The 14,058-nt window shown below is 42.9% G+C and overlaps 1 protein-coding gene across 1 annotated transcript in view; it reads right to left on the bottom strand.

The window, feature by feature from the left end:
* LOC115003906 (utrophin) overlaps window positions 1-14,058 on the bottom strand; it is a 123,744-nt gene that overhangs the window by 49,756 nt on the left and 59,930 nt on the right. The window contains 2 exon segments of the mRNA XM_029425846.1: window positions 13,032-13,221; window positions 13,369-13,523. Coding sequence (XP_029281706.1) covers window positions 13,032-13,221; window positions 13,369-13,523 — 345 coding nt within the window.

Here is a 14,058-nt window from a genome sequence, read left to right as displayed (position 1 = left end):
GATGGGTTCTCTTCATCCACAACTCCTACTCGTAATGAGCTTTGCAATAGTGCCTGTACAAAGTTCAGTGCGGGATTTGAACCGTTTGGATTGTCAAGTTCAGCCGAGAAAGACTTTTCTTTTCTTTTTCTTTTTACCAGCAACGTTCATCTGGCCTATATTTTGAAAAGGCAAAGTGGATCTATTAACGAAATGCTTTAGTGTTACATGCTGGTAGTTATAATATGTCACGATCTAGAAGTCTTGCTCAGAAAAACTAACATTTCCTCTCCTTCAGCTTCAACTAACATAATGTAATCCCTGTACTCTTTACCCAAACTTCACCCGAGCTTCTCAAAAACCCTCATACATAAATCTTCCATTTTACAAGTGAACACAAAGCATCCTTTGTGTTCAGAAAGCTCTGTCAGTGTTACAGTGAAGGAAACGATGCACACACACACACACTTTTGGCAGATGTCCCTGTTCTGTCACAAGCGTACAGAGTTTTTCAAGGGCACTTCGCAGTGAGTCTTCGAGCGATGATCTAATTACGGTCATTAGCAACATCTAATTGGAGCTTTTAAAAATGAATAGATTAGCTTTGGTGCTAACAGAGCTAACCTATTTTAGGGTTTCAAGAAAGCAAAAATGGAAGAGAAAGCGATGGAGACGGACAGAGAGAAAGAAAAGTGTGCTTACTAGCCCATCACAGATTAATTTTTTCTGGGCATATCATTTGCCCCTTTAACCTCATAAATAAACACACCGCGACTATGAGAGGCAGAGAAGAATGCTGTGTGGCCCTACAGCTCTGTCTCTACCCTTTAGCCACAACCCTTCTTCACTAATTAACAATTGTTTTAATCCTCCTTTAATTCTACAGACAATTGCACAATTTGTCTGCGTGTTTGTGTGTGTGTGTTGCACGCTGAGGGTCCCTCACAACCATTCACCAGATTAGTCGAGCTACTCTCCGCCAAGCGTCGCCCACAGCGACCAAAGGTAATTGCTTTTTAATTAAGCCCCCGGTGCTAATCCCAATGATATTTAGCAGGCACGAATTGGCACGCACACACATTCACACACACAGTAATCTGAAGGGGGGGACAGAGACTTAAAAAAAGGGGAGACATTCAACAAGACCTACCCGGCTGTAAACAGCACACACGTGTAATAGGCTTTGTTGGCATTTCTCTTTTGTCCACAGTGGTAAGTAAGGCAGCCGGTGAAAATGAAGTCGTACTGAAGCAATAAATGAATTTTCACCCCATACCCAATCTCCGAATATCCTTGAGACTGAAAATTAGCTCTTGGATCGATCCTGGACAGTGTGTGTGTCTTTTAATGTGTGTGTGTGTGTGTGTGTGTGTGTGTGTGTGTGTGTGTGTGTGTGTGTGTGTGTGTGTGTGTGTGTGTGTGTGTCTCCAGTGACCCTGAAATAAGCCCTGCAAACCTCAAAGATGGAAAGAGCAATCGTACACTTCTATCGACCATTTTTGTCAGGCTCCTTTCATCCGCTTTTCTTCCCATCTTTCCCACCCTTTCTCAATGTCCAATTCCCACTTCTTCCCTTTCCCTTTTTTAAAAATGTTCTATCCTTCCATAATGTCAAGTTTCAGTGTCTCTTTCCTCACCTCAACACTTTGCAGCCATTTTCTTTTCTGTCATGACATGTTTGTTTTCCCTCTGCTGCCTTTTAAATTCACCCTCATGCTAACCTTTCCGGAAAGCTAGACTCATCTCCTTCGGGGTGATGAGTAAAAAATGTCCCTCTTTTGAGACATTTGGGTGATAACTATGAAATATGCTGAACCAATGAACAGCCACACTTGCAGCACTGTAGTAAATGTAGTTTGAATCCTTGTCACGTTTAACAGCTCTGCATTCTCTTTGATGTCTCTGGTCCGATGTGTGAAGGTACCACTCAAGCGGAGTTAAAGCTTATGTTGGACCGTCTTTCACAAACATTTTCATTGCTCACACTGATCCTTTTCCTGTCATCTCTGATCCCCCCCCTCTCAACTTTCTTGAATATCAAACATTTGATGGAGCCGTCTCGTGTCTAATCTTTTAACAAAGTTGTGTAAAAGGGACATTTCTGATTTAATGTGTCTTTTTAGTTTTTATCAAAAGCTGCTTAGCGCACAAACTACTTGTCAACAGTAAGAACTCTGGGCGAAGTCAAGACTTTAAACAAACTCTCCGCAATATTTCTGTGAAACTCTTTATCCACACAATTTCTCATGTGGCATTTGACTCTGGCTCATCTTGCAGACTGTACCCTTCTGCAGATTACAGACTATATATAGCACGATTTATCTTTAATCTCCCTGTGATATAACAGCGGAAACCATTTTCAGTTGCACTTTGTTTTTGCCACACTACAGTATTTACCTCGGAGGGCATGCTCAGTGTTATACACCCCCCCCCCCCTCCTCCTTTAACCAATGTTTTTGCTGTTGTTCTTCTTCTGCTTCTTTTTTCGCTCGTTTGATCCCCCAACTACCTTTAGCTTCTACTTTTCTTTCAACTCCTTTCCTTTTCATTTAGGCCAATGACAGCTGCAAGTCAGGCGTCTGCCCATCAAAGGGAAACCTGTAAACTGAGTGTAATTGAATTTCCCATGTTTTGATTAACAAGGTATCGTTGCATTGATTGTTGACACATCCCTCAGTTTTATCATTAACCGGCACATTTTTACATTAACCTAAAGCTGCTGCTAAACAGGCTTTGTATGGCATCATGCACAACACTTACTGTGAAAGAAAATGCTCTATAGAAGCAACACAGACACACAATCACAGACAAAACGTTGAGCTGTTAAGTGCGAATCACGTACGAGGTGTGTGGGTGGAGCTTCAGTGATGGAAACTGGCCCCTCCAGGATCTGACCCTGCATAGTTAGGTGGTGCCGTGTCAGAGAAAGCATTTGATCAATGTTTTAGCAGCATGTAATGATCTGCCTAATAAGTGTAGCATCAAGACATGCTCAAATAGCATGTAAGCCATCTGTCTACTACTTGAGGAAGAGATGGGCAGAAGGTTTTTAGAAGGATGGGAGGAAAAAGGGGAGAGCATGAATGATTTAGGAGCGGCATGCGAAGAGCAGATGACGGCATAAATGGAAAGATGAGGATATGAGCCAGAGCATATGCTAACTTACTGGCTTACTGAGGGGTGGTATTAGGGAAATTGGTACTGAGAGGAGTGATAACAGAAGGAAGAGGAAGAAGACAGGTACAGCAAGAGAGTAGAGTGGGGCTTCATACTGTTCAGCTTTAAATAACAAGTTTCTGTTTTTCTTTTGTTTGATTGTACCAACAGCCTAGAAGGCTTGTTCAAGTGATCAAGGAAATGTTTGTCTCTACAAAAAGGGCATCATTCAGAAACAGAATGACAGCAACACAAAGACATTTGCTCAGACGTGACAAAGAGATTTGAAGAATGATAAATCTGCACTGCGTCTTCCACAAAAAAGGAAGAAATACAAAATAGTTTGGGCTCAGTGCACCTGAGACGTCGAAGGAGCAGACCAACGTTATCTTGTGCCACTTATTTTTAAAGAATTAATTACCCTCGACACGAGAGGGGAAATGGCCAGAAGACAGAAGAAAATAGTGTTTAAGTTAAGCTGGGTAAAGGGCAGCATGGATGAAGGAGACAAGAGGAAGTAACAGGAAGTAGGTGAAATAATAATAATTGGGTCAATCCTCTCCTGATCATTATTCGGGCCTAATGCTATCGATTGTGTGTGAGGCCACTATGTGTACGAGTGTGCTACAGTGCTACACACAGTAATCTGAAACTGTAATATCTGTCAGCACCACAGAGGTACAGACGCTCACATTCACACAAACACAATATGGACTGTGAGTCAGCACTGTGTTTGTGTGCTTACCATAGATATTGGCAGGGTGGGACCCTGGCGGGGTGCAGAGCTCAGGCCTTGTCCCCTTAGATTGATCGTGGGGGCCAGGAATAGAAGGAGCAGCCAAGGAAAAATGATTGCACCCCTCATTTTATTTCCCCCACTTAGCGAGTCCCTGACTCCGTGTGGCAAACGGGGCGGGGGACGGAAAGGCTGACTCTGCTGGTCTGGCTGTGTGCCAACCAGTTTGACTTATAAAAATGACTGCCAGCTTGTAACCGCCCCATTAACCACATTTCTGTTTGCATGTGGATTCATTCAATAATACATTTGTGAATTTCTGAGGTGCTTATTGGAGTTTTTTTAATTATTTTAATCGGTTTATTATGTAACCATCATATAAATACACATGTGATTCTCCCTGGATAGCTTTGCATCTGTCTCTCTCTCCTTTGCTCTCCTTCTTCCTGGATACAATCTGTTGTTTACTGACCATCGCATGTTAAGAGGCTTGGTGGTGGCAGCGCTTTTCCAGCCCTATAAAGTCCATCTGACCATAAACCACACATGCATTAGCAGGTTTAGTCTGCTGTTGGGACCTGCCTGAAAGCCACTAATGGAGGTGTGTGCACAAAATATATCGCTGTAGTGCACAAAGACACAAACTCAACGCACACATGCAACACTGGCACAATAAATGGGTTTACTGGATGTGGATATGGGATAGAGAAAGGAGGGAGGGAGGGAGAGAGAGAGAAAAAGCAGGAAGTTTGAAGGACTTTCTCTCCATTTATATTTGCATCGTAAAATATAAAATGTAGTTTATCATATATTTCATCTAATCATAGGCGATTGTCTATCACGTGGTGAGTGTCCCCTCATCTCCTTCTAATCGAACTCTCATTTACTGTAACGGTAATTGAGAACAGGAGAGCATCTTAACTCTGGGCTGTATCAGTGATTTAAGTGCTTTTTCAAATCACCACTATTGCCAATATGACGTCCATCTGTAGTGATTTACATGTAATGTTGATTGGGAGCGGAATCCCATCTTCATTTTCTTTTATTGTCCCTGCTCTCTCCCAATACCATCTTGATGAATTTAAATGATCTGCATTTATGAATTTGTTACCCCATAATAACCCGCCTGTGACTAATCACTCAGGCTAGCTGCGTAGTAAATGAGTGTGTGTGTGTGTGTGTGTGTGTGTGTGTGTGTGTGTGTGTGTGTGTGTGTGTGTGTGTGTTTAAGTGTGAAAGAGAACAGAATGCATTGTGGGCAAGTGTGTCCATAAACTTAATGTGTCTAAGCTTGCGTGAACCAAAAAACCTGTGATTTGAGAGGGAGCCAGGTAACAGAGTGGGGGGGTCATCTGCGTGCACCTGAGGCTCTAACTGCGAAGGCTAACACTTGCTAATAACCTGAAGGACCCCAGTTGAGCTCAAGGACGAGGAGGTCAGACAGCTGGGCTCTAAGCCCATGCCTGAGTCACCTGTCCTGGGGTATCAGTGAGCCACAAGCACAGGTGGATGGAGTGTGGAGCCCAAAGGCCAATGTATTTGCCAGAAAAACAATAGGAAAGAGAAGGCATGACTACACACTGTGGATGCTTTGGGGCAGTCTCTAAAGTGGGTTTTGGCTGGAAACGCACACACACGCACGCATCGCACGCACAGTAGGAGCCAAAGCCACAGTAATGAGAGTAGGAGGACACTCCTCAGGAGGGAGGTGGGCCCTTCAGCCAATTCTCAGCTAGTGATTACACACAGAGAGACAGAGCAGAGCAAAAGTGAGGAGATGAAATGAGTTGCCCAGGCACTCTGTATGCCTCAGTAAAAGATAACCAGGCATGCTACCCTTTACCAATAAACTACTCCTGTCACCAGCATGCAAGCAAAGGAGAGGACGCTTTGGAAGAAGGACACAAAGCCAAAGGAAGGTGAAGAGAAACAGGACATTACAATGATTCACATTTACATTTAAGGTGCTGTCTTTAATGGGAGTGAGTGTAATTCTGTGTATGGGATGAATACACTATAGGACTGTACACATGAACATAGCCCTAGGGAGCACTATATACATGTAAAATATCCCTAATAGCCAACAAGCTCTATTAAACATTATTGCTTTGAATTGGGAAAGTGGGAGAAGAAAACTATTTACGGGTGAAATAATAGATGCAATTCTAAAAACTGTTGAAATCAAATGGCTTTGGCTTGCAAAGACTGCAAAGCTCAGTATTATACATCAACATAATGAGTGCTGTTAAAGGGGCACACAAACACCCAAAAGCTACCAGCGAAGCACGATTAAGAGAAAGACGACTAGACGGTTATGGCTCAGGAGACTTGATACATTCCCATCATTCATAGCTTGGTGAGCTAGCACGGAGGTCACCCCGCTCAATCCTGCCACCGTTAAGACATAGTGAGGAACAAGATGATGGAAGTCAATAAGTTTTGCAAGATAAGCTTGGCTTTGCAGCTTAATTGGACTGCCAAGAGTAAAATACAGCCTGCATGTAATAAACAACCTTCATATCACAGAATGTTGACTTGGTCAGACAGATCAGCTGGATATTATTTACAAGCTTTTAGCTACAGCACAGTATGAGTACTGTATATTCCCCTGGAAAATAAAGAATATGAAATCTGACAATTTCATAAACTTCTCTCAATTTATTTCCCTCACTTACGGTAATTATTGGTTACATTTCGTATAAATCAATATAAATCTGCTTTAAGAAGGGCCACGAGAACTTCTTATTATCCTGAATGAGCCAGGTTGGCTGTTTTAGGACAAGCACTGTCCTGAAGCAGAGAGAATGGCCAGACCCCAGAGGGTGAGCCCCGAGCAAATCCATCAGCACAAGTCACTGTTCCAGTCTAGGCAGCCAGTGAGCGCACCCCAGGGAGGCAGGACAAGCCCAGCATTACTGATTCCCCCAAGGGAAGGCCAAACGAAGCTGGAATGACTGATGCAACCCAGGGGAGGGTAATCAAGTGTGGAATGACTGATGCCTCCCACCGGTAAGGATGCAAACCAGGAAGGCCTGGCCTATAAGGATGCTGAACAGAGCCAAATGAGAGCATCACGTCCCGAGTTGAATAAGTTTACAATGTAAGAAAGAGCGAGTGTTGATTGCGCAGATACTGTACACACATGAGGCTGCAGGAATTATCTGCTTTCGCTTGTTTTCCCCAGAGTTGGTTAAATAAGCAGAAGCAAGCATCCACAAGAAAATAACTGAGAAAAAGCAGGAAAATTATTGATGAGTAATGCTCTGTTTATAGCTCTCTCTCTCACACTTCATTTTTTACCAAGTCTTGTCCTTGTGCCATCTCTCTATTCCTTTACTTAAAGGCTGGCGAAACCTGTAAAATACATTAAAGAGAATGTACCCGTGATCACCAAGGGGCAAAAAATACAGACAAAGAACCAAACACACGCAGTAGGAAAACAAGGGTGGAAGAGTAGAGCACTAAAGAGCGATGGATTCATAGATTAAGGATGGATTAGGTTGAACTACCACATGTTTGTTGAGGCATGATTGAAGCTGGCAAGTAATCAGAAACTGGTCAGATGCATTAGTCTCTCACACGGTCAAATCTCAACAGCTGGTCCCCTCTGCCCTCTGACAGAGCGGGTCAATGTTGTGCAACGCAAGAGACAAAAATGAAGATGAACGATCAATAATAATCAATAGTGGTAGAAAATGACAACAAGTCCACCACACAGCAGTAATTGTTACCTCTAAGGTTAAATCGATAGAGCTGGCAAACAGCTGTAACAGGTTACAGAGTGATACAACTGGCTTCAACAACGTCAACAACACAAGTTTGTTTAACTCTTTTTCAATTCATTTGTGTGGCAGCAACGTGTTTACTGTGTGTGATTACAGCATTTAAGAGACTTCACTACAAGAAAGTCAGCTAAATCAATTAAGAGAGTTAAATGTTCATTACGGCCATTGTAGAGTAAACTCTCTCGACAATCCACTGAGGAACTCAAGTTTCCCTTTTCCTCACACAATATATCCTGTCAGGACGTCTCGCACAGACTGACTATGTATGTACTCAAAAACAGAACAACACATACTCTGCCTTGTTAGTTTGTTTATGCCTGCACCACTATAGATTCAAAACTGGCACTATAAAGAATATAACACACGCACACACACACACACACGCACAGTTGGAGTCGTTTGTTATGCAGAAGAAGTGCCAAAAGTCCTAAAGTCAGCAAGGTATAGAAATATTTATTTATTTATTAAACGACATACTGTGGCGGTGACAGACTCTCCAAAACAACATCTTCTGGAACACAATGTCTTGACAACCGAATGACTCATGAATAAAAAAAAGACCAAAAATAAAAAGGAGAAACAACGGATGTGCAAAGATAGACTACTTTGTGAGCCACTACTGATTTGTAACATTTACACAAACAAAAAAATACACATACTGAGTGAAAACCTTGTGGCTATCTGCTGATAAGATACACAGGCATACACAGACATAAGCAGCTTTTACATTAGTCAGAAATTGTCTAAAAAACTAATCCAAAAGCCTCAAGCAGACTCCAAAACATGCCATGAAAGTTTTTGAGAGCAAATAAAAGAAATTTAAAAAAAAAAAGTAATCAACTGCTCACGAGTACAAACTTAAAACTAATTTCCATCTAATTAGGAAAGGAAATGGAAGGGGAAAAAACTCTCCGTCCTCCAGCCCGCTCTCTCTCTGGGAGTCCACGTACCTTGCAGAGTTTCTGGTAGCGCGGCGAGGAGATGGCCATCCTCTGGAGCCTGTGTAGGAAGACCACCACTTTCTGGAGGGAGGTCCGGACCATGGCCATCATCTTAAGACTGCTACAACTCTGCAGCAGCCTGCTTTTGGTCCGCATGCTAGCACTGCCCTACCCCGCTCATATTGTTCTCCCTCTTCCTCTCCCTAGCCAGCCGACAAGACCCCAGCCAAGCTGACGTGATGCGCGCACACACACACACACACACGGGAAAAAAAAACACACACTCTCGCAAGCGTACTCAGCTCAGCATGCCCCCATGTTTTGTCACATACACACACTACACACAGTGAGTGCAGCCTCAGTTATCTCTCTCTCTCTCTTTATAAAGAGTCACTCTCACAGCTCTCAGCATGCACACTCTCTCACACACACACACACACACACACACACACACACACACACACACACACACACACGATGATGCAGGCGAGCAGGACTGGACAAGACACTCACTTTCCCCTCCACGCGGACATTCACACGCGCACCCCGACTGCAGAGCCAGAAGAGAATCAAACAAATCACTTGTGACGGCACCCTGCAGAGTGACGAGGAAAAAAGGAAATGAAGAAAAAGAAGTAGAAGAAGAAGCAGAAGAAGAAGAAAGAAAAAAAAAATCAACAGGGAGAGAAGAGTACAAGGTGCCGGCGAGCAGGGGGTAAAGGAGAGAGGAAGGCACGAGTTGCACTGGACGAGAAGAAAAGCTGATCGTACGCGGTTCACTTTTTACTGCCACTGATCCAGAGAGAGGGAGAGGGAGAGAGAGATAGTACTCCTTTTGGACCACAGAAAGAGAGCGAGAGAAAGCGGAGAGGAGAAGGAGAGAGACGGATAAAAAAGCAGCGGTGTAAGGGACGACAAACACAGTCTCTGCCGTGAAGGCAGAATGACATTACACAAGCCAACCTCCAGATCAATGAACGAGAGACAGACAAAGAGAGAAAGAGAAACAGAGAGAGTGAGGGGGGGGGGGGGGGGGGGGGAGACTCAGCACGAACTCAGTGCACAAATGAGATGCACACACACACAATAGAGTTATGGAGAGGGAGGAGTTATTTCGACCGTCTAGGGTTCTTGGAAGTAAATTACCCATTCATTTTCTGCCTTGGCAATGTTAGTGACTGACAGTTGGAGCATTTCCACGGCTTGGACGGACATGAAACTCTCCTGGTTGATTCATAAGGAAAAAAACTAAGTAGCTGTATTAGAAAAGGTCTTGTTTCTTTGATAAAAGTCCAAATTATAAGCCAGTGTACTTAAAAACATAAATAGAGCTGGAAAACTGCAGATAAAACGTGACGAAAAGGAAAAGTGGGAGGAAAGTAGAGCAGGAGGAGAAAAGAGGTAGGAGCGCATGTCAGGAGAAGATAAAGGGCTTTTAAGCAGATTTTATCAAAACAAAAAATGATGATATCTTTAGAGAAAAAATCTGTTAGAAGCACAAAAGTAACGAAGATATGAGATCAAGGGACAAAAAGGCAGCCGAAGAATCAAAGAGCCTCGTAAAAGCAGAGATAGGTGCACAATCAGCAGAGATTATCATAAAGCAGCTGCTCAGCTCCTGCAGAGCCACTGACCACACAGTATTACACACACGGGTATTTTAAACCTATTCATGTTGTCTATGACTCTTTCACTTGACTGTTATTTGAAGTGCTGTTGAAAACAAAACTCTCTCTTTCTCCCAACCACAAGAGAAGGGCCGTCTATTTGAAGTGAGGATGAAAACATTTGTATCGCCCAACTGCAGCACGTTTCACACAGCCGGCTCCCCCGGAACTATCGTGCATTTAAAATGAGCACAAACTGACACACATACACAAAAGATGTTTTTGGTGTAGCATCACAGGGTACATTACAGGACTTGCTCCCTGCTTGCCTCGTCTCTTTGTACAGATGAAGGGAGACTCCGAGGCAGAAAGGAGAAATGAACACAAACAAATTCCTTTTAAACCAACATGCAGCTTACCTACGCAGCCAGCTAAGAGTAATCATCATTTACCGACAGGCTCGTGCACAGATAAACACACACAGTCACTAGGAGAGGGGATCATGATGAGCTTATTGACAAGCTCTGTTTAGACAAAGGTTCAACTGGATACAGCGTCCATGCCAGTCATTCCTCATAGTATCGACTCTGCTTCACGGGGAATTACAAGGTAGAGGTAGAGTTTTGTTGGCTTAGTCCTAGTGGCACTGACAGTAGGGTTTCAAGTAAGAGGTCAGAGGAGGCATGCATGCCTCTGCTGCTCACATTGCTATGATCTCGACACACACACACACACACACACACACACACACGCACACACACAATTCTAGAGCCCACAGCCAAACCCGTGTAAGTTGAGCTTGATCTATGCAGCTCCAGCTGTGTGCACCTTTGCACTTCCCTGCCGATCCCATTACTGCTATACCTTCCACCACGTGTGCACATGTGTAGTGCGGTGTGATGGAGGGACTTTTATATAAGAATATGACACATACCACACATACCAGCTCCAGTAAGAGTTAGGCGATATGATATCATGTACGATGAGATGAGAGAAAATTAGCCAGAGGTAATTATCCCTTCAATAGTCTCTAGTTGTATTGGACCATTAAAGACAACGCTGCTCATTAATAAGCAGGACTGACTGCTTTATGACAAGATTGGATTCAAACATGATTTGCTCAATCCCATTTCCAGAAAATAAACTATACCACTTGTAATATATATGGATATACAATATAAAATGTAATAAAACGTTGATTTGATCTATATTGCACACCTGTAACTGCCATGTCACGATTATGAAACAGTGTTAGAGTAAAGCACTTAAAAGTGAGTTTAAAATGTGAGTTTTGTTCAATATCCATTCTGCCCCTTTTTTTTCAGCAAATTTCAGTTAATGTGCCACATTTGTAAATGTCACCGTTCCTGACCACAACTGTGGGCTTAATATGAAAACAGCAGTCAGAGTGACAACGGCCTGTGGCCAAAAAGTGTGATTAAAGTACCCTGACACTCAACAGTGGCAGAGCAGTCATTGCGAGTTAATAAAAGGGTTGGGGAGACAACCCGCTATCAACACATACCATCGAAGGCTCAAAGGTTGTTTTATTATCCCACTTTCTAAATGAGTGCCAGCCATCAATCTCGACTCCAACCGAGACCGACAGATGGAAATGAGAGGAAAAACAAGGAGGATAAAATAAGATGGGGCGCGATGATTTGACTTCAATTTCAACTCTTGACATTTAAGATGATGACTTTGACAGACTTTTTAGGAATACAATTCAATAGTTAAAAAGTACGTGTCCTTTAAAACTTTGAAAGGGCTTAAAATGATGCATTATGTTCGATACAACAAATATAGATCACTGTAACGGGCAGATGAACGTGATAATAAAAACCCTTTCTTCCCATTTATCAGAATATTTAGTATAAGACCAAATCCAGCCAGGGCTCAACAAAGAGCTGCAAAAGTCTCTTAGCCTCACGTCCACACAGAGTTAATTAATCCTCAGAAATCTTTGAGGCCATTCATACAGGGATTCAGTGTCAGTTTTCTCTATAACCTTGGCCTGCTTTTAAATAATTGGACACTGGAAATGGAAGTGATAGCACTGTGGCATTCAACGAAACTAGGAATATTATTTTTAGACTCAAGCTTTCTGAAAGATGTACGATATTGCAGCAATTTCTCGGACAAGGAGTTTATCTGAAGAGCAACAGGAAGCACACGCACGCACGCACGCACGCACACGCACACACACCTTTGAGAATGTCGAAAAAAGGATTGTGCAGCCCCTCAGTGAATAATATAAAAGAAATAAGACTGACAGGGTCAGAATAAATAAATAAATAACGTTTAACTTCACTAGAATGTCAAAAAATAAAAAGAGATTATAACCTGTATAAACCCGTTCATCTGTTGAAAGTGTGAGGTGAAACATTTTGGGATTAAAACGTTACATAAAGCATAAAATGATGTGTGTCAACAGCTCCCTGAGGGAAGGTCTGGGTAAATGACAAGCTAGCGCAAGGAAGCGCAAGCACACACACACACACACACACTGAATTCCTAAGCAGCATAGGACAAGAGGATCAATGAGCAGCACTCAATGCATACAAGCACTCACACACCCTCTGTATGCCCTCTCATTCACACACACCTAAAACCAGCTGCTTATACATGGATCCACACACACACACGCACACACACACACACACACACACACACACACACACACACACACACACACACACACACACACACGCCTCAGTGCTATTGGTGAAGGATGCATTAATGAAGGATGACACTAAGATAATAGGTTAGCGCCTGTGCATAGATTCCTCCCACACACACACACACAAAGTTTCTCTATCAGCCCTACCTCCAGTTGTCGCCTCAGCTCCTTCACATGGGTGGAGTCCTGCGACAGGTCTTCCCTCTGGGAGGCGTCGGCCAGAACGTTGACTGTGGTTTCTGCCTCCTGGAGCCATTTGAGGAAGGACTCCAGCTCCCTTAGAGACAACTGCAGGCCCTTCAGCTCATTGTCCAGATGGGCATGGCGGTCACTCGCTCTGCCAATCAATAATAAATACGTGACTATAAATGTAAAATATTTTCATGAGTACTGTAGCAGTTAGTGCATGATAAAAATACTGGCAGCAATATCATGTGACACAATCCAACTGTATGTACAGGTAAGCAGGTGAGTTTGCGCGCACCTATTATTGATGCTGTTCCAGGCAGCGTTGTGCATATCTGTGACGTCTTTGATCCTCCTGGTGTCATCGTTAGAATACTCCCGTAAAAGATGATTGGACAGCTCGTTAAAGGCCACGACTGCAGCTTGGCCTCGACCTAGGTCTTGGAGGAATGCCTGTGAAACAGTCAACACGGTGGCATTAGGATCATCATGACACTGATCATTTGACAAATGTGACTGAACCTATTGGCACTGCTTTTTTTATATTACTCATTTGCATGCATTGTTTTCTATATATTGTTGTGGCATGGTATCAGCTTTAGTTTGACATATTGCTCTGCAAGAATATTGACGATCTATTCTATAAACTGTATACAATTTAATTAAACTTCAAGTACTACAACAACAAAGACATTTGTTATTCTACTGCTTAGCAATCTGACATTGTTATTTTAACCTTTACTTAATCAAGCAGCTTACATAAGACCCAACTGTTATTCATGAAGCCATATTACTATTTTAAAAATTTAGCATTAGCAAATAAGTCATCCACAATATGACCCCTAGGCTCCTACTCCTTCCACAACAAGGTACACTTCAATATTTCAACAGGACAATTACTCATCATTACGACACAAACAGGCGCAGACAGCTGTGTATATACCAGCTCTGTGCTGGATTCTGTTAAACTCAGTTGCCCTCTAGTGTT

This window comes from Cottoperca gobio, chromosome 24 (genome assembly GCF_900634415.1).
Source record: "Cottoperca gobio chromosome 24, fCotGob3.1, whole genome shotgun sequence".
In the NCBI taxonomy this organism is placed as follows: domain Eukaryota; kingdom Metazoa; phylum Chordata; class Actinopteri; order Perciformes; family Bovichtidae; genus Cottoperca; species Cottoperca gobio.
The sequence above is the reverse complement of the archived record's forward strand: the minus strand, read 5'-3'. Positions and strand labels throughout refer to the sequence as shown.